This window comes from Tyto alba, unplaced genomic scaffold, assembly GCF_018691265.1.
Source record: "Tyto alba isolate M040663 unplaced genomic scaffold, T.alba_DEE_v4.0 Super-Scaffold_1000006, whole genome shotgun sequence".
Taxonomy (NCBI): domain Eukaryota; kingdom Metazoa; phylum Chordata; class Aves; order Strigiformes; family Tytonidae; genus Tyto; species Tyto alba.
Genome location: NW_024881272.1, coordinates 12,306,975 through 12,327,097, shown reverse-complemented (window position 1 = coordinate 12,327,097; position 20,123 = coordinate 12,306,975). Strand labels below are relative to the sequence as shown.

Here is a 20,123-nt window from a genome sequence, read left to right as displayed (position 1 = left end):
AATAATGACTTTCATTACAGAATACAGTGTCCATACACGGAACTGTTCTGGAAAAGCTTGGTTTACCTAGTCAACTTCTCTATAAATAAAATCCTTAATGTTAATCACCAGGGACTAGAAATATTTTCACAAGTTGCTATAAAAGAACAACTAGCTGCTAAATGAATCTCCCCAGTGTTCAAAGGATGACTCATCTGCTCCAATATACTTGTGGGAATGACGGTCAACATTCTTTGACTTGGATGTCTCACATACCTCTTTAGATAAAGCATTTAAAGTCACCTCCAGTAAAAAAAAAAAAAAAAAAAAAAAAAAAGTAATCTTGGTGATAATACATTCCATGAATAAGGATGTAAAAAAATTCTCTTTACCAAGGATTTAAAAAAAAAAAAAAAGCACATAATAGAAACATTACAGCTCCAGGAGAATTAACCACATTACCAAGCAGTTCAGACACCCTGAGGACAGCAGCTGGTCTCAGCTGGATACGACCATGAGCAACCTCATCTAACTTTGAAGTTGATACTGCTATGAGCAAGGAGTGGAAACAGATAACCTCCAGAAGCCCCTTCTAAGATGGTCATAATTATCACTAATCACTAGTAATAATCACTAGTAATAATACTTAATTGGTAGTCTTCAGGCACTATAAATATGCTCTTCATTGTTTTGGGTGCCCATTAAGAAACTCAGCTCAAAGTAATTTAATTTAAAGGGTATGGGAATTTTTAATTATTTGGCAGTAAGTCACAACCTCCATTTTAAGTAAGTTTGCTAAAATGAGTATGGATCTATAGCATTTATAACATTACTAAGAAATATGTAACACTGATTTTTCTGTCATACAAGTAATGATTTTATTTGGACAAGAGATTACTTTGGGAAGTCATCATCAGAATAAGATTATATATGAAATATTACTGATCATATGAATCAGATTATATAAAATGTCTGATTTCCTATATAGGACCTACAGTTTATTAAATGACAGGTATTCCAGTGGGTTAGTCCTAAGGCATTACAAAGCTCTGTTGCTATTACTTTTACTTCTGGTAATACCTAGGCCATTTCAATTGAAGACCACTGTGCATGCGAAGTTTTGCAGTAGGTCTGCCCCACAGTATTCAACAACAGAAGTAGGATACTTGGAAGCTCCAGTCTGAAATGTTGCAGGTTTGCTGCAACAACTCTGATGTTGCACAATGGCTAAAAGAGAAAAAGGCTCAGGGAACAGTAGCACAATGTAGTCAATAGAGATTGCTTTTCCTTTTTTAGCTACTGATTTTTATATGTATTCTCCAATGTCCAGTCCCTTTCAAATCTTTTGGTCAAGCCTAGATGTTCCTAAATTTACCAGAATTTTAACAGTGAATTAACTGTGCAAGAAATTTGTGTGTGCTTGAAACTTCTTTACTATAACTAGTCAGTGTTTCAGAAGGAGAAAGAGGAAGGCAGTCTCTCAGGTGCATGGAATTAGTCTTTCGGTGGGCTAGGGTTATCATGCCACCTCAGTAAGTACGACTTTTAGATACCTTTTGTCTTGCACTCTGACTATTGTGTTTGCACTTCCTATGTGTGTGAATTGGTGGATCTGACCAGTAGAGGCAGGTTATTTTTAATCAATACATAGACTGTTTGAGAATCTACCAAACTGACTTGGTTTTTCTTTCTTCCGTTTTCTTGATTTATAAGGAAAAAGCACAAAAATGCAGGAATATGATGTAACAAGGTGATTATATCACAACTTGACTGATTTAATTGCAAAAGACTACCTAACAGTAAACGGCATAGTGCAGGCCACCATCCTTTCCCTGAATTGTCATCTATGTGGGAGGACTTTTGAGACAGCCAGTCCCACCCCACCAATTTCTCTTCACCCTTGACAAATGGGCCAGAAGATACTATGAGATGTCCTCCTTCCATATCAGACGTTTGAAGCCCCAGTCTTTTTGTTGTAGCTTCCCTCCAGGTCTTCCACTAAGATGGACATAACAGCAAAACACACCTTCTTCAAAAAGATCTGTAAACCTAGATCCCCAATGCCGACCAAGTTGTGACAACTGCAATTTACTCACTACTCAGCTGAATTCCTTGTAGGTAGAAATGAAGAAACAGTTCTCTCCCCACAAACATCACCGCTATGTAGGCTGATGTGACCATTAAAAAGAATTCTGTTCAGCTCAGAAAGGACACAACCACTGCAGTACTCACAGAAGATGATAAAAATACGGTCCAACGCTGATGTTCAAAGCTAGGCAAATGGAAACAGAGAAAATATTATAACAGAAAAATAAGGAGAATATAAATACCATATCCCAGATTAGGGCCCAAACAAAAGTCTTCTTTCCTCCCCCCACAACCCCGTCCCCCTTCACTTTCAGCTCCAACACCCATTCTTCTAAGGATTATCACTCCTCAGCACCAAAATACACTGACCAAAGAAGATGAAGCTCTAAATAGATATAGCTAATTCTTCCACTGAGAGACAAAATGCCTTCATGTAAGTAACACATTATGTAGGGCTTTTAAGAAATTTAGACATCTAATATTTTTACCAAAAAAAAATCAAACTGTAAAATAGATAATAGGGAATGGATACAACCCACAAAATGTGAGAGCAAAAGAAAAGCCCCACTCTACTGGCAAATATATTTCTTCTGATAACAGAAATATAATTCACTCAAAAGGCCTTAAAACAAGATCTTATGGCAAGATATGTCTTTTTGGTAAGAAATCCATATTTTTCCAATAATCTCATTTTATCTCTGCAGATCAGATTTAACAGAGTATGTTCCTGTTTTGTTCCTGGTGTTAGAACCATATATATTGGTCCAGGATATCTTCTCACCATGAAAAATTATAATTTAAACCTCAGAAGATAAATTGTTATGCACAGTATTTTATGTCCATTTGGTGTTTTGGGAATCATCAATTGCTTGTTTTCTTGTTCACTGTGGAGTCATGTACTGTTCAAGTGCAATCTAGACTAGTACAGTAATGGATGTTTGTAATCTATGTCTCTGTCCATATGCTTGCGTGTTTAGAACAATATCACAGATGTAAATAACAAAACCTGATTTTTCCTAATGCATGCAGATCCTCCAAAGTTTGATAGGATATGGCCGAATATTTCTTCCCTTGAGGTTTCTAAACCAAACCAAGGTAGGATAATGTAAAGTTCCTAGTGGTCTAAAGTTACTGAAATTGCTTTCAAGGAGTCCCACATGGTGTCAAAAGTAGTAACAATGATAATCCAACACATTTTTCTTCTGGTGCTAAGTAATGCCATTCTGTGAGAAAATAACCATAAAACAAAGCTTATCTGAAAAGGGAGTCTCCCAGCACTCAGATTGTGCACATTACTGCAAAAAGTCTGGAAAAGTAGACACACAGATTATAAGTACCGATATACAGAAAGCCCTAGATAATATTGGACTTGGTTAGACAGTACAGTCTATATTTTGAGTAAGTTTTGAGATTTTTGAGTGAGAAAGATTGTCATTGTCTACATTAAACCCATTTTTAATGTCTTGTTTCCACTTTGTTTTCCCAAGTTAGCTGAGAGGCTTTCTCAGCTTGTGTGCCATCCACAATGCAAGCAGGTTCTCTGCAGGACAGACTCATAGTTTTCTGCAATTTGAGTGCCACACAAAAAATTACTCACAGACGGTGGCATGATGAGACAGAACAACTTCTTAAAATGACTAATAAAAATAAGATTCTTTGTTATTTGAGGTTGTATTTAGCTATACTTCACATTTCAAAATGATTGTTCGTTATAAAAAACAATGTGCTTTTGTTCTCCTTATTTACAGGCCTTTGCTCCCAAAAAAATCCCTGCAGAAATCTGTCCTGTGGCTTGCTTTGACTGTTCAAAGGGTGTCCTTTCTCTGCTGTAACCCATACAGATGGAGAGTAAAATTAATGAAAAAGTGATCTAGAAAACAGCTACAAAACTGAATAAAATATATTGGGAATCTGTTGGGGATTTATATTGGAAAGGCTGTAGTTAAATCCATTGATCATAATGACCACATCAAAACATATGCATGTACTCATAACTTCTACCATGTTCTATGTGCAAGTTCCTATGTGCCCAGCAAAACAGAAAATACTAATTGATCTGTGCTCTCTATAAAGATTAACAGTGTACTTTAGTTTGCATATTCACATATATTTTAAATTAAATATCCCTGATGAAGTGATACTTAGCATTCCAGTAACTTCATTTAGCCCATGTTGTATTTTCCAAGCTTTTGCACATATTCCTTAAACAAACAAACAAACAGATTGATCTCTGCTTCTCTGCAAGGATTAGGCTATATTATTCAAAAGAATTTTAAATCAAAACATTCCCATTGAAATGATACTTAGCATTTCTAATGGATTTCATAGCTTAATTATACTACTTGTGATCTAAGTCAACTTCATTGCAAAATACATCTTGAACAGCACAAATTTTTTCAGTGTTTCTTGCCCAGAAATAAGTTTTAGTAAATTTAGCTTTGACCTTTTGTTAGGGAGCACAAAACACAAAAACTTACAAGCATTTATATTCAAGTTTTATACTTGCAGCATATTGTTACAGTGTTTAACACTTATTGTAGATTAAATACTTCAGTCAAGGATAGTGTATGAAGACAATAATTACAGAAATCTGCCTATATCTAATACTATTTTATTCCATTTTATTTCTTTATGCTATTAGGCCAGAATAAATATGCATACAAATTTAATAAAAGTCTTTGCAGACCACTCTGATTACCATATAGTTATTGGTCATGGACTCAGAGAAATCATCAAATAACCTCTAACATAAAACTGCCAAAATGTATAGATGTGAATGACATTTCCTGTCTTTATATTGGATATTACATCTCAAATGATTTGATAGTTGATAGTATATACTCATTTTCCTTAACTTTCACCCTTTCTTACAAAACAATAACGAATGTTAAAGTTAATTTAAAAGTTAGAAAATAAAGACATTTATTTTAATCTTTTGATTTTTCCTATATGATACCTTCTCTAATTTACTGTTCATTTTATTACTTATCCAGTTGCTCCCAAATTAGCTATGTCAACTGTTTCTTCTGTTCAAGTTGCAAACCACAAGAGAGGTAGGAATTCTTGGATTCATACAGTGATTCCATAGTGCTCTGTGTTGTGAAAACATTGCACTGTATGAATCTGGAATATCTGTGAAGTGTACCCATCAGCTTACTGGTGAGGCATCTTCATTGACAACAACAGAAGCATTAAGTCACATAAACATAAGCTATACAAAGAAAATAAATATGCTTCTTAGACAGTTGCTGCTGGCATAGAAAGTGACATGGCATTTGTTTTTAAAGGAGCTAAATGTATGAATGTGACCATTCAGATTGTTGCTTAGAAAGCAAATGTTTGCTAGAGTCTTGTTTTCCTCACTGATATGTATAAATTGTAAAAGAGGATACATAAGCAGATTAGTTGAGGGCAAACAATACATAAAATGTCAATTGTCCATATTCTCAAGAAGTATCTGTAAATGCCATGGAGTGTAATGCATAGTTATGTCTTTTAATGCATTGTAAGTGTGCCTTACATCTTCATTTTATTGTAACAGTGCGCAAATTCAGAGTGTAGGCATTACATTTTAAACTGACGTTTCAGTGTTTTATAAAAATAATGGAATTATCTGGGCGTAATGAAGGATGCCAATATTCTCTCTGACTTACAGGCAACCTGTTTCATTTGCATGTGTATCATTCACAATCTGAACCCTGAGTTCTTATCATCGTTTTTCCTCATCAATTTATCTGTAAAGAGTATGTATAAAGATGTTTTGTCTTTCTGTAGCTACTGTGAATATCTCATTATTAATGAAATACATATTAACAAGGAATAGGAGTATTAACAAATGCCTGAACTTCTTTTGACCCATTTGATGAGATCATAATAACCAGCCATATTGTTTGTTATGAAGTAGGTCATTTCTAAGGTTACAATGAATCCTTTGTTTGCCTTTTGTTAGTGTACAGAGGAAGAACATAAGAGTTACTGAAAATGAAAAAGAAAAAAATATTGTAATGATTTCTGAATGCACTTTCCTTGAAATACTCTTTGTGCTTTTAATTAGGAAATGACACCAATAGCTGTCTCGTGCATTACCTGTCTTAGTTTAAAAATTATGCTTCCTTTCCATGTGTGCTTACCATTGTTTCATATGATGATGTTTCATGTTTTATTGGTCATAGCTGAAGCTTCAGCTGAACCTCATCCCCACAGCACAATAGTATGTCATCTCAAAGATGTAAATGCTTAGTATTATAATGGGGGGGAAAAAAGTGTTCCATTTATAGAAACAAAACCATTACATTATAACCTCTTTATGAGCATCTTTCAATGGGGAATTTTATCGTGCTTTCTACAACAGGATCGAGATTGTTGCAATAGAATCATTGCATTGGAAATAGTTTTTAAAGGCTCATACAGTCAATCCTTTTGTGAATTGGCAAGTGATTTGACAACTCCTGATTCATCCAAAGACAATTATAAAATCTAACTTGACTATCTCTTCTCCCTTTTCCCTTCACATTAAACCTCTCTTTACCTCTCCTCTGAGGTTTTATTTTCCAAACCATTTACACGTTATTGTTATTCAGCTTTAAACTGTCTCCATTTTATCTGTGTCTTTTCTGACATGTAGTACTCAGAACTGAAGGCAGCATTTTCTAGCACTGTAAGTTCATGTCATGTAATTGTTGGTAAACCATGTGCAGCCTGATTTTGGTACTTTTTCCCCATCTCTTTCAGTGATTGCATGGCTTTGCCAGCGCATGAAGGTGTTTTTGCTGCTAGCCACAGACATGTGCCTAAAAACCTTAAGCTGTGCAGTTCTAATAATCAGGCTACTTTCTGGTCTTGGTGTGCTGGTTGAGGTGAACCACATGATAAGTTAGCAAGACCATACAGCATTCACAGGTATTAGCTTCCCAGCTGGCATGATGCTGAATGCAATTCTACATGCTGTGTTTGGCTTAGGGTAGCACCTCATGGAGCCAGTGGAGAAAATAATTCAATTTCAGTCATATGAGGACCCGTACCATAGCTTTTTTTATAAACACAGAGGGATGTAAAAAGGATTCACTGATCAGGCCAACAGCAGTAAGCAGAATAAGTTCATATTATTACACTAGCAAAATGGGGGGGAAGGCAGGGAGAAGCAAAAAATAGAAAAAAAAAAAAATGATGTAATCATTACTTGCCATTCCTTTTTTTTTCCTTTGCACCATTGCTAATCTTTGATCAGATGTTAGGCTGTTTTTGAGTTAAATGAGATTTTTTTCTACATCATGTAGTATTTGCCAATCTGATGATCAAGATTCCTAAAGCTTTCCTGTATCTTAGTATAAATTAATTTTGAGACAAAGCCTTTCTTTCGCACAGCACAGTTGTTACAAAAGAGCAGTACCAATAAGAATGCAACAAAGTATAAGAATTGGTCTCATTGTTTACCTTGAATATTGATGAGCCACATCTGCACCCACGTAGTCTTTCTGCATATGTTCAGGAGCATGTGTGCACATCAGACCAAGTCCTTTGTAACTATTACATATTTCTTCAGTCCAAATCATAACTTGGAGCAAGACTTGTTACAGAGCAAATTACTTCATGTGCACCTTTGTTTCTTGTGCTGCTGTAATGAATAATTATGTGTAGCAGTAGTAATATTGAAGGCTGTATCACAATTTCAGAGTGAAGTAGTACAGTCATTCATTCACAGAATATTCTCAATTTGTTTCTGCTACTTTAAACACAAAAGATGATGTAGCATAGTCTGATTTACTGGCACTTTATAGTCTGCATATTTTTGAAACATAAAAATGTAGTATTCTGCTGCCTGTTACTGTTTCAAAAAACAAGGTAAATTATTTTCTCTAAGTTCACCTACAGTATGATTACGTTTCGACACAAGTCTGACAAACATAACAGTCCAGTATTGTCTCACCAAAACAAATTGTCTAATGCTAGCAGAAAACATGTCCTTTGTCAGAGTGACTAAGGCAGCAATGCTTCTGATTTTGAGATTCAGAAGTATGAGATTGCTTACCACTAAGCAGTCTGTCTTATTTTAAAAATCAAATGTAGAAAACTTATAACAATTTTCCCTGCGATTCCTGCTTGCTAGTGCTAGTTTCCATTTTTAGATCTGTTACCTCTGCCCCACACAGGCAGTTTTTACTCGAGCAAGGTGAATATACCAGGGGAGAAATGCTGCTTGGTGCCTGGCTGAGATGCTGAATCACACTGACCAGCTGCAAAAGACAACAAACATTAGCACTTTTTTCATCCCCACTCAATTATATCAAGTGGTAATGTCCTGAGACTGATACACCATATGTTTTACTGTATTCCAGCAGTTATAGGCAAAGTTACCACACTGGCCTGGACCACAAAACATTGGTTTAGCAGTGTAACAATGACAAAAACAAGCATGCATATATGTTAACTAAGTGTGTATATGTAAATTGAATTAATGTTTCCTGACAGCAGAAAGGCAGATCTCAGGATTGAAACATATATTGTGCTAAGTGTACAGTATAAGAAAAGATGCAATATATTTACAGTCCACTACATCAGACAACATCCAAAGAAACGTATATGTATTAGGTGTGCATGACATAAACATGCACCAGTATTGTTATTTCTTTATAAAAATACAGACAGGCATAAATATTGTATCTGATGCCCTGTGCCAACAATCAGTGGACTTATTGGGTGCCCCAGCATAATCAGAAGCATACCATAGGAAATGCAGCATGGGGCACTTGGCCCGTCATGTATGGAAACATTTTATACCCTCTACCACAGCTTTATCTAATGACAGGCTAAGTTAACTTCCAGACCCTGAAGCCATTCCAAGTCACTGCATCCAGTACTCCATTACTGCAGGAAACATACTGTAATCTCTTTCACCAATTAATAAACTACATCTCTAAAGCATCAGTGTTTTCACTACAAATTGGAAGAGTGTTTGAGAACCTCAGTGCCCTAATGGCTAATTACCATCTCCTAATTTCCAGTTGAAATTTCTCAATGGCTGGTTAACACCCATTTGTTCTTGCACCAGTGCTGTCCATTAGCACAAATATTCACGTAGGATAGAAGGCTATCTCCTCGATGTATTTATAGCCCAGTGATATCCCCTGCCTTCAGTTTCCTAGACTAAACAAGCCAAATTATCCTTGTCTTCAATCTTTAAGTAGGCTCTCTACTTCCCTGAACATCCTAATAATCTTTCCTGCATTCATTCTGGGCTCATAATCTCAGAGTTGAGTGACAAGACTTCCACAAAATTTCTACCCAGAGCGTAGCTGTGCCTTCTATGATATTGATACACTTCTAATTTGTCCTTCTTTCTGCATAAAACCAACCACTGCTTGTGATTAAAGACTAAAAGGCACTAGCATTCTATGTTTAATGAAGGAGTTTTTAAAAGCAGCTGTCATGCCAACTGCATTTCAGATGGCTGCAGTAAGCATGCTTCCTATTCAGTACACATATCAGAATTTTCATGATGTTTCCCAGCCTAATTGTTTATAATCTCAGAATATAAAAATAGGTTAATGCTTACCTCAGAAGTGCAGTAGAAGTAGCTCTTATATAACACCTCTCTTCCTTCCTTTTCTTCTCTGTTAATTGTTTTAGGAGGTGCTGGCCAAAATTGTCAAACTAGGGAATTGTTTGGTCTTGAAATAAAACATTCTGGTTCCCAAGTTGCCTAGCATTGCCCAGGTTCAGTAGTATTTTTCAATACTCATCATTTATGCCAGAACAAAGCTTTCATTTTACTTACAGTTGTGGATTTAAGCATGCTGAAGTTTGACAATTTTGTCCACTCTACTTAATATTTTTAATATGAAGAAGTTTTTTCCTGGGTCTTGATTTATGCTCGTCTCAAACGTGCAAAGATGTGCATTTCTGTCAGCAGAAACTGAGCCTCCAGTACCCCTGAAAGGTTTACAACTGCAAATGCTTCAGTTCCATCAGGTCTGCCAACAACACCCAACCTTCAACGTCATGCCATGGTTGTTGGGTCACGCTAACCTGCCTGAAACAAACTTCACTTTCATTGCAGATAAACATCTGCTGTTGTCCATGTTACATTGATTAACATGTATGTGCCATTCATTCATACTTCTATTCATGGTTCATTTTTACTAAGCATGTAATGTGCTATTACTCTGCTGCCGTATACATTTTGTATACATTTCTGTTCTTCCTTGAAAGACTGTGAATGCTTCGGGCACTCCAACCGGTGCAGTTACATCGAGCTGCTCAATACGGTCATTTGCGTGAGCTGTAAGCACAACACTAGAGGTCAGCACTGTGAGTTATGCAGGCTGGGCTACTTCAGAAATGCTTCTGCAGAGCTGGACGATGAAAATGTGTGCATAGGTCAGTCCCGGGATAACTGCTGCTTTTCTTCTGTGCCTTTTCAGCTACTGGCAGCTGCTAGGGACCACCGCTGCTTACTCGCCAGTCGAGCCAGAATGAGCTTTTTCAATGGATAAGAACATCTGTGTAGACTTTTCACCTCATTTCCGTTGCCCCTGTAGCCCCAAGGAGTATTTTGAATCTGTATATGATGAACCTCCCTGGTTGAGGGTCCTGGGAAAACTTTCCCTGGAATCCTCCAAGAAACTGATTGCGCTGTCCTTCCGCAGGAGGGAGCCACGCTGGAGTTGCGCATGTGAAAACTGAGTCATAAATACCTGTTTGCAGTCTAACTTTTGGAATTAATAGTACAGACTCTTGAATTCTTGCCTGGAAACCTACAGAAGTTGCCAGCTGCATCAGTAGGACATGGAGAGTGGTGTTTATTAACCCCTTTTATTCACTTAAATTTCATAAAAACATGTTGCAGCTAATTCTGCTCCCAGGCACAGGGCTGTAAATGCAGTGTTACCTCCCTTTTCCTTAGAGGAGAAACTAAAATTATGCCCATGTGGTTAGGAGCAGAATTTGTCAAATCAGTTTGACATGATGTCAATTTAGAAAAGGGATTCCTAGGTGAAAACAGTTCTTTAGGCCTAGCATCTGCTATAAGCATCCAAAATGCAGAATTAAAGAAAATGTCAGAACATATTAAGAAAAGCCTATTAGGAAAAAATAGAAGATCTTTATCACGCTAGAAGAATGTGCATTGTTCTCATGTCACCACAGACAGTACATAGCAAAAGGTAGGACACCAGGTGAAGATTGAACATAGTTAATAAAGGAAGCCACATACAGTGTACATAACAGGTAGCCACAAAAGGCACTGTTCTAGTAACGGACAGAGGTGGAGAATTTCATTATATCATGCTTCTTATAGACATAAGCATCATTAGAACCTATCCCAGGATTTTCATTGTGATTTTTTTTTCTTTCCATCTTCCAGGAAGCAAAAAGAGTAGTTATAACATATTTTCATGCCAAAATAGTCTATGGGTGAATAAATTATATTTTAATATTCTTTATAATCCTTTGCTGAGATTCAAGCCAGGAACTATTCAGGTTGCTATTATTTGTTTCAGTCTGCAGCTTGACAGATTTACATTTTATTTCATAATAAACACCCAGATCCATCCACACACTGCATTTCACATGTCCTTTTAACTTTGCTTGGCAACACATTCAGAAAACGCATGATCTCCTTTGACATTAATTAGTCTGAGCTAATAAAAACTTTAGTAGGCAAGTCATGATTTCGTATGACTGTGCTGAGGAGATGAACCCAATCGACTGTTCTTGGGAAAAAAACCCACTGTCCCTCATATTTGTTTGATGGAGATGATGGACATCATCAGTATGACATCAGGGCTGTATAATTTCAGCTGCTTAAACAGGCATAATGAATATGACACTAAACTACTCTATTTGGGATTTTTCATCAGCTCATTCAGTAAGTTGTTCTCCCATGTATACTGAAATGCTAAGACAGCAGCTGTAGCTTTGTAAGACAAGGAAGTTAATAAACCAGGATTCAAAAATAAGTACATTTTAAATTAACTTGCAAGTGATGTATTTAGAATGTCTTAATAAAACAACTGTGCACTACAAAATTGCCTAGACTCTTTAGAAATAAAATTTAAAAACCTTTTATTTAACAAGAGTCTTTTAAAAAAAGGCAATGTGATGCATTTGCTGACTTTCCCACCTTAATGCAAGCAGAATTCTCTTGGGCTCCCACGAGAATTCAGCCATGTGAGATGACTATAGGATCAAACTCTGGTTTGCTACTTATTAGGTAATTTGTTTTAAATTAATAATATTCTTGTTGGACTAAGTTTTCAGGAACATAGTGATCCTACTGCATATAAAATGTATGTATCCTAGCTGATTTGCCAACTTAAGAAGACTTTCACACTACTTCTTGTTTGAAGTCAGTGAAGTGAAGCCAATACCTGAGCACTTTTCAGAAAACAGAGAAGTTTGTGCTTAAAAGTACTTTCCTGAACTGGGGCTCCTAAGATTTAATTGGGCAAAATATAGAGTATTTTCATCATCCTTCTAGGTCAAGCACAAAGAGTCTTGCTCTATTGGAAACGCTCATTTCTCTTTGAGTTTAAAAGCAGTGTTTTGGATTTTAAGTACGAGTGAAATGTTGGAATGAACATTTTAATAAGCAGATTTTCAGTGACGTGCAAATCTTATTCCCATATGAAAGTAATTTTTTCCAGGCTAATTCTTTCCTCTTCAGCCATATATGTAGAAAAGTAAAAAATGTTTGGATAAGATAGTTTAATGGCAGATAACAGGCCTTTGGCTTTGACGTATCAAAACTATTTATGTAGTTTTCATAAATATAAATGGTAAGTACGTGGATAACAAATATGTGAATCTTCATCAAGGCTAAGTAAATGGAGAAAATGTAAAATGTTTCATTTTTAAAACTGACAAGTTACAAAGAATTTAAATACTGGAAGGTTTTTACCAATGAACCAAATGCAATACTTTATACAGTGGGCTTAAATCTAGTTTCATTATGCTCTTAATTTCTTTAGAAGCAAACTAAATTTTCTTTAATAAAATGAAATATCAAAAATTTGTGGATTTGTCAGTTAACTGCAAAATTACCTCATATGGGCAACTACTGTTTATAAATAAATCAAGGTATTTAAAAGTTAAAAACCATCCACTTGACATGCTTACAGTGAAAAATAATTTAATAGCTTGAAGAGCGCTTTGTATTTGTACAAGATCTTGATAAAGTCCTAATAATTCTTTGTTTCAGTGAATATGCACACTGGCAAGCATGGATAGCATGGAAACCACCACGTAGACCCAGAGTAATAAACGCTTCCTTTGCCTCACAACATAAATACTGAAATGGTAGTTATCATCACACCTAAAGAAAGCCAATCTTACAGTCACTTGGGCTTGAGCTTCAATTAGCACCTGTGAGACCTTTATAAACCCTAACAATATATGGGATATATGGTTAAGTGAACCCTGAGGCTTGTCCGGTAGCCACTGTCAACCCAGACTGATAAGAAGCAAGCCTGCAAGCTTCAGCCCATTTTCACAACCTTCTCTTTTACTTACTTTCATTGTGTTTTGTTGGCAGCATCACATTGATACGGTGAATCTCAGTGAACAGATGACTACTACTGTCATCTTCCCATCACTCAAACTGTCACCAGATGGAGGTTAGGAGGAAAATTCCTTCCCAGTTCAGATCTGCAAGGGTTTTTTTCCTCACCCTGGCACCTGGTGTGAGATCTGCTTATTAGGATGATGTAGGAATCTTAATTTAATGTTATTTAGTGCTCTGTTGTTGCAAGGGCATTGGAGATACTCACTGCCTCCCCTGTGGCACACTGGCATTGTGGCTTTTGAGCTTTTTAATGTCTTAAGTGTTTGGCAGGACTTGGGAAGTGTTACACAGCCTGTGATATTGTATTGGACAACGAGCTTGGATGTTTGGTGGACCTCTGTAGGTTATATATCTGGGGTACCAATTGTGTATTGGGAAAGATGAAGGCTAGATTCAGTTACTGAAGGTTGCTGGGTCTGTTTGGTGTTCTGATTTGATCTACTACTTTTGTAAAAGGGCCTGGCTTCAAGTTCTGTTTTCACTATCTACATTCCCTTAAAAGAGTACAATATGGGCCTGGTACTTCTTATGTATTTGTATGACAGAGTTCGGTAGCCTTCACTGATTCAGGGTCAGCTGCTTATTCTTTAGAAAGTATAACATTATGTATCTACAACATTCAATATCATAGGCCATACATTTCTTTCACAAACATTTGTTTAGATCACTGTAACTCCATTATGTACAACTAAGCTATTTTTGATGTACAAGAATTGGGTCCTCTGTTTCTATTGTAATTCCAAGCATTTTGTCTTTCAAGGTTTTCTATAAACATTCTTCAAGCAAATTTTACTTGTATCTCAGTTCTATGCCTGTTTACATAAACATTTCATACATCTGATTAACATCAGAATTGCCAGTTTTTCAGATGGCAGTCACTGTGCTGTAATTCTGCTCAGCCTTGCACAGTATTTTTGGCATTTCAGTTTTCAACTTCATTAATGAATGTTGCTAGCTAATTGACTCTATTATTATTGTGGAACTCTGTTTGCCAAAGGTAACTATTCTTCCCCAGCATGCCAAATGTTCAAAGTGCCATCTGTAATTTATAGCTAATAAACACTGAGACAACAGATGACAAATGTCTTCCTGGTAATTTTTTTCCCGTTACAGTTTCTCCATTGGATTTTTTTTTTATTTTTTTTTACTTTCCAGTTCAACTCTATTTTGTCATTTACAATATCAATGAGAGGTTTAACCTAATGCTAGGGAACAATTGCCAAAAGTAGTCATCAAAGTAGCACTGATTCACACACATAAAGCCAGACTCCCAGCAGGTTGCCCAGATTCAGGAATCGATTTGTGTATCTTTTGCCTTCAATAGCAGCAGAGATCGGATGCTGCCAAAACGTATCTGTGGTCTCAGTTGACAGTGGAGTTACTCTGGGTCTACATGGGTCTACATACAAATAAGATACAACTCTTCATTAAAAAAAAATAAATAAAAAAAAAAAAACCTAAATAAATAAACTGAAGAACAGGAGTGCCAGAAATGAGTTCTGCTAGCTACTGTCTGGTCGTCTTTGTTCAGCTAGCTGAAAGCTGAATACAGATATTTTAATCACATTAAAGAAAAAGGCTGAGAATGAACAACACAGTAAGTGTTGTGGGAAGAAATGAGTTACCCTAGTCATTCTTTAATTAGGTGAACACATGTGGAAAATGTACAGTGGGGAATGAGCCTCATCACATTTTCCATCTGCCCACTGGGAGGTGAGAGAAATGAAAATGGCAGCATACAGCCAGTTCTGATAAGTTTTGCATTACATTAGTGCTCACCTCAAGCTTTTCATTGTGGAATATGTAAAAGGTTTATTAACATCACTGATAAATACAATCTCATGAATTTAATGGCAAATATCCACTTAAATTATTATACTGCTCAAAACTATAAAGGAAGACTATCTTGGAAATAAGTAAAGTGCATTTATATAGCCTTGTAAAGACATTCAGCAGTTCTGAAAATACTGAGTAATATAGATAAGCCTATTTTAATAATGCGGAACATTTCACCCTGATGGCACATTGATATATCCATGCTATACAAAGCTTTTCTAATGTTCATTAAATTGTCAAAAATATTCTTACCAGAAGAAAATCTGTTACAATCACTTATCCTCAAAGACCATGGTATCTTCTGCCTTTATATCTTTTCTGTTTACTTTTTCTTTTCACATCATAAAATGACTCTTCCTGAAATGACATATGCAAACAAATAAATGGACCTATCGTAGTTATATTCACTACTCTAGATATCCTTAATAGACAGTCTTCCTTTACCTTTAGCACTGGAAATGCACCCTTTATTGGTATTGAATGAATTATCACCATATGTAGACCTGAATCCAGTGTGTATGTGTTGTCTTGTTTCTGCAGACTGTTATTGTAACCCTTTTGGTTCAGTCCATGATCGCTGTAATGACAGAGGATTTTGTGAGTGTAAGGAGGGAACATCAGGGCCTAAATGTGATAAGTGTCTGCCGGGATATATCTGGCACAGCTTGGGCTGTCAACGTAAGTAACTCTGAGAGTCGCCCCACTCCTGCAACTTTGCTGCCTCTGCATCTGTATGCTATCACATGCAGCTACTTAAGAGCAGAAAATGAACAAAATGCTCTACGAGCTGTAAGAATGCCATACTGCCTGAACCTTTTCGGAGGCTCCCAGATGAGGGCAGTAAATTGACTTTCAATATGCATTCAGTGTGCTCTCTCTTTCTCTTGCTGATGCCTGGAGGAGCTCCCACTGAAATATGTAAATATGCGTGTCTTGCCAACTGTGAAATAAGTTTTGTATACCAAAACATCAGCATATTAACTCCAAATTTAAAATTCTTACTAAAAGACAAAAGGTGATTTCTCTGCATGTTCACTTTTCTGTACTAAACTTCAACCTCTTGAGTAACTTAACTACGCTTTCATACCTTAAAACTATGTCCCTGGACAGTAAAACTGCAAAATACTGGCTCATTACCCGTTATAATTAGTGAAAACTAGACAAAAGCTAAAGGTAAAAAAAATGGAGGTATACCTAACATCCTTAAAAATAAGAGCTGCAATTTTGCATAAATATTGCTAGAGCAGATGTTGTTTCGATGCTTAGTTGTATATTTAGTTTCTCTTCCGGTTAACAGGACTTGTAAACAAGTGAGTGGAAATACCACATCGGTATATACAGGATTAGAATTTTGTTGCAAATTTCTTTTCTAGTAAATTCTTAAGATTTATTCTTTATAACTGTTTTGATCGTCTACCTCCAGAAACTCTGGAGAGTCCTCTCATGTTTTTTCTTTCACATTTTCTCCCTGCCTCTCTGCATTCTTACACACACACATTAAAGGCAAATTTCCACAAGAGCTTGCTTTTGATTTTTAAGGCTGAGAAACACAAGAGAATGTAATTACTGACACTGATTAGCCAAATATTATATAATATAGTCATATAGACACACAAATGTTCTAAACGCTCTAAAACAAATGTAAATATTTTATAATAAATTAAAAAAAAAACAAACAAACAAACAAAAAAAAAAAAAAAAAAAAAACAACAAAACAATAAATCTAGAGGTTACTGCTGCCTCTCCAAGTGATGAGTACCTCTGAAGTATAAAATCTGGGCTTGTAACAAATCAGCAAATATATCTGGAAAGAAAACCAATAAATAAAGAACATCAGGAAAGATTGTGATAATTAACAAATTAGCATTAAAGATAGTTTATAAAGAGAAAGGAAGTTTGCATGGACGAAGCAGTTAAATGTTACCCAAGAAAACAGAACTTCCTCAGCTTCTGCCAGAAAGCTCCTGCTTATATTTGGCAGGTTATCTAAACCATACTTTTCACATGCGGTTGTTAACTGTATTCCCATTTTGTGGACTTGAGTTTTGATTGACAAAATTATTGAGCACTTACAGTTGCAGCAGAAAACAGGCAAAGTAGTGTTTCAAATCTCAGAGTCCTCTATTAATATTTTGAAAAAATCAGGTTCTACGTATCTCAAAGCACCTGGAAATCATAGGATCTCCCTTTGCCTTGCATCCCTTATGTAGAAGGAGGTTGTCACCAACCCTCTCCCTTGGTACTGGCAAAATGAGCATTAGAATTTATGAAGCATTGAGATATTGTAGTAACAGGAAACACAGGGAAAAAAATTAGAAAGGAAACCAATATGATTCTCTGCAGTAGAATTTGAATAAAGTACAGTAAACATCATGTCCACACAGTGCATCTAAAAAAGATAGTAAGTAGCTGAGGTATTGAACAATTGTGGTCTGTGGAGCAAATTTTACAGACATATAATTAATACTATAATATATATACCAGCTTGTCAAACCAATTGCTTATTAATTGCAGTATTTCCTATCTTTTCAGGTTTGGACATTATAACCCCAATAATGTTCTTCTAATGAGGATTTTTTGAGCCCAACATATAATTAGCTTGATTTCAGCTGAATCAGAGTATTTGTAAAAGCTTTAGACAGTCTCTAGAAATGCAAGCTAGTGCCTTTATATTTGCTGACAAAACTAATTAAGTTTCCCTCACTGTTTTGTAATTTTCTGAACAAATCTCAGTCTGACTGTGTAACTATTAGATATTCTTCAAGTTTGACCAAATTATCTGATCAAGTTCAGAAGAAAAACAACTAGATGTTGTTGTCAGTTTTATGGAACAGACATCAAATTGCCACGTTTTATCAAGCACACACTGATTTAAATCTCATTTCAAGTCTTTTCTTGAAGGAGGAACAGAATTCCACTTCATTTAATTTTGCAGTGTGGCAATTTTAGCTTTGATTTTTTACCCACTGAAATCTAAACAAATGACTGGGCAAGGAAGCAGACTCCAGTATACAAGAAAAATAAGAACCAATTCTCTTGCCTTAGCAAAGCTCAACAAAGATCATTTGTCTGGACATGTAGCATGTGGTTTTGTTCCGTTTCCCTGAGCTTGTGCTGTATAGAAATGTGAATATGCAAAGATGAATACAGACACACACTCAACAGACCAGTACATGTTTATTTTTCGTTATACATAGCCTATTGGCATTATTAAGAATATCTATTCTTATGGAGCTTTGTTGCTAAAAAAATCATTGACCTAGGGCAACCAGAAGCTTGACCTATAAATAAATAAGTTAAATCTATATCATAGCTAGTTTAATTACTTGTATAATTGTATTAGTAAATGGAGTGGCTTAGTTTTATAAATTCATAATCCTATTTGGGAAAAAACAACCCTAAACCCCCGTTGCGTTTTCTAAGGCTCACAGTATATCATTTGATAAATTACTGTTCAGAGTCTACCTTGTACCACTCATGGGCAAAAGACACAGAAGCTGTTATCTTCAGAAGTATTCATTTAGGTACCTCACTCTTACTGATTTCATCTAAAACATCCAAGGGTCTAGGCAGAGCGCTCATCACTTGGCATCTCTGTGCATACTGAGGTCAGATGCAATTTTAGACTTTGCTTCCCAGATAAAAAGCACCACGATAACAGCTGTTATCTTGTTGAATTCAGGGTTTATGCTGCACAGACATAGCGGTCAGTAGGGTCTGGTTGGTACAGGAAGGTTTGCTGCCCTCAGAAAAAGATGGACAGTAGATGCAACTGTGCCTTGTGCTACTTTTAAGCCCTCCCCCCCAAACCGTTCATGCCACAGGCACTGGGCATGCGAGGCTGCTGCTGGGGTTTAGCTCTCCATCTCCTCCCAGGTACAAACAGTGGTTTTCTCACCAGCATGCATACACAATCAGAGCCCAAGGAATGAATTAAGAACAGAACAGTCTGATCCTGAAACCCTTTTATAATTCCAGAAGCATGAGAATATACATAGCTCTATTTCATTTTTCTATTTTATAGAGAAATTTAACAAGCAACTACAGCTGTTTTGGGTCAGTCTTAAACTGAACAGAGTGCTTTGCGGTAAAAAAGGAACCTGTAACAAAAGGTAGAAACATTTACACACAGAACAATTGCTGAGTTATAAAAAAAAAGGATGAAGGCAAAATATTAAGCAGGAGCATTCATTTGGTTTTCTAAGTGTGCTGCTCATAGTCTTGCATCTTTTGTATATCTTGACCATGACATTTCAAGTGACTAAATTCTCTTGCATACATACAGGAGCATTTAAAAATAACAGCTTTTGATTTCATGCATACAAGAATTGATTCCAAAACCAGATGCATATTTATCCAATCAGGCAAAGAAAAAGTCACTCTTGTGCCAATCTCAGTTTACCAGCACAGCTCGAATTTTCATTAGGTGTGATCACACCACAGGGGAAAAGGTGAAGGAAGGTCCAATGATTAATATTATTCACTATCTCCCTTCATATAGTCAGTGGGCAAATAAAGATGTTGAACCTGCAGCCCCACAAAGGCCTAGACCGAGTACAAGTGCTACTGATAGTAGCTTGTAACCAAGTTAAATTCAGTTTATTTATTGTGAATCACTGTTTTAAATCGTCTTGGTTCAGTGGTGTAAAACTTAAACAAT

The 20,123-nt window shown here is 36.1% G+C and overlaps 1 protein-coding gene across 12 annotated transcripts in view; it reads left to right on the top strand.

Moving 5' to 3' along the window:
- The window catches only part of NTNG1 (netrin G1), a 157,905-nt gene that overhangs the window by 113,963 nt on the left and 23,819 nt on the right, over positions 1–20,123 (top strand). For 3 of the 12 annotated variants that reach the window (XM_042806476.1, XM_033000516.2, XM_033000515.2), the window contains exons 6-9: positions 3,097–3,162; positions 5,061–5,120; positions 10,276–10,443; positions 16,004–16,141. The exons of 1 other annotated variant lie outside the window; for it this stretch is intronic. In XM_042806476.1, the coding sequence (XP_042662410.1) occupies positions 3,097–3,162; positions 5,061–5,120; positions 10,276–10,443; positions 16,004–16,141 (432 nt within the window). The remainder of the gene's footprint in view (positions 1–3,096; positions 3,163–5,060; positions 5,121–10,275; positions 10,444–16,003; positions 16,142–20,123) is intronic. 8 more of the 12 variants (XM_042806487.1, XM_042806486.1, XM_042806485.1 and 5 more) reach the window with 8 other exon arrangements.